General features: G+C 36.3%; 1 protein-coding gene across 1 annotated transcript; it reads right to left on the reverse strand.

The window, feature by feature from the left end:
* Positions 1-209: 209 nt before the first annotated feature.
* LOC109378900 (histone-lysine N-methyltransferase EZH1-like) lies at positions 210-679 on the reverse strand. The gene is made up of 2 exons (XM_019635156.1): positions 528-679; positions 210-399 (listed from the first exon to the last, which is right to left on the reverse strand). Exons 1-2 carry the CDS (start codon positions 642-644, stop codon positions 253-255), a joined length of 264 nt encoding a protein of 87 aa, XP_019490701.1. The 5' UTR covers positions 645-679; the 3' UTR covers positions 210-252.
* Between the last annotated feature and the right edge of the window lie 455 nt (positions 680-1,134).

Below are 1,134 nucleotides of genomic sequence, written 5' to 3' on the forward strand. Positions count from 1 at the left end.
AAAAAAAAAAAAAGGTTGCTTCGAAGCCTGGACACAGAGCCCAGGAAAGTAGACAGTCGATGTCTCGTTTTTCTATGAAACCCTCATGATTATGCTCATTAACTGAGATCAATAGGTAAAAAAAGTTCTTTCAGCTACAGATTTACCATCCTACTTATTCAATGTTGACTGTATCCATTAATAGCTGTATCCATTATCCTTACTCATTTTCTAACCACAAATCCAAATCCAAAGAAGAGAGGAAGGCTGAGCTTAGACATCCGGAAGTACCTTTTTGAGAAAAGGATGCCCACTCACAGGCTTCATCAACTGGACCGGTTGAACACGAAGCTTCTTCCATTCTTCATTGAGGATCTGGGTTTTTTCTTGAACCTTTGCAAAATTTGCTACATACAGAGCCTAGCAGAGCCAAGAAAAAAGTTGTTAGGATTTCAAGAGAAGAGTTAAAAAAAAAAAAAAATCCAAACCTTTCACATTGGGTCAATATATTCAAATATAAAACCTTTCGCTTGAAAATTATTTTTTACCTTTGCACCCATGTTTGCCTGAAGCCGTTTAAGTTGTCGAAGTCGCATGTATTCAGATTTAACTTTTCTTTTCCAGTAAGTGATACATTTGGAAGTGGGAGGATTTGATATATCCATTTTGCTATAATCTAAGACAGACAGGATAAGAAAGAGCATTTTACTGCCTGAAAAGGAAGCATTCCTCAAACTCGAATAAACATGGTTATGCTTTCATTCCCATTACATTTATTCATGAAAACATGTTTAAAGAACCCAAATCTCTGAGTTCAACAGAAAGTTCAATTAAAAGAAGATTTCACACCCGCAATTTCTGGTCAGTTTACCCAAAAGCTTAGCCTCTGCCTTCCTCTGGTACCTTGTTTTTAATTTAGGACTCAAGAAGTTCTGCAGATATTTAGGAACTTGGATTACTTGGAAATTTGGAAGCCTACTCACTATCTTGATTAAGAGAAATATTCAGCAAGAATCAAGTTAATATCAAAGAGCTTCATGGAAAGATCCACCCTGCAAAACTGTACTTGCCAGATTATCTAAATTTACCACATGCCTAGCAATAAAGATCAGATATGACAACAGCATAATTTCATCTTCAGGTCAACAGCGAGAC

Source organism: Hipposideros armiger, unplaced genomic scaffold (genome assembly GCF_001890085.2).
Source record: "Hipposideros armiger isolate ML-2016 unplaced genomic scaffold, ASM189008v1 scaffold_6826, whole genome shotgun sequence".
NCBI lineage: Eukaryota > Metazoa > Chordata > Mammalia > Chiroptera > Hipposideridae > Hipposideros > Hipposideros armiger.

Excerpts from the sequence above, each read along its gene's own strand:
- LOC109378900 (XM_019635156.1), bottom strand. The coding sequence starts at position 644 with ATGGATATATCAAATCCTCCCACTTCCAAATGTATCACTTACTGGAAA. Across the intron at positions 400-527 it reads AGGCAAACATGGGTGCAAAG|GCTCTGTATGTAGCAAATTT; the intron begins GTAAAAAATAAT and ends TGGCTCTGCTAG.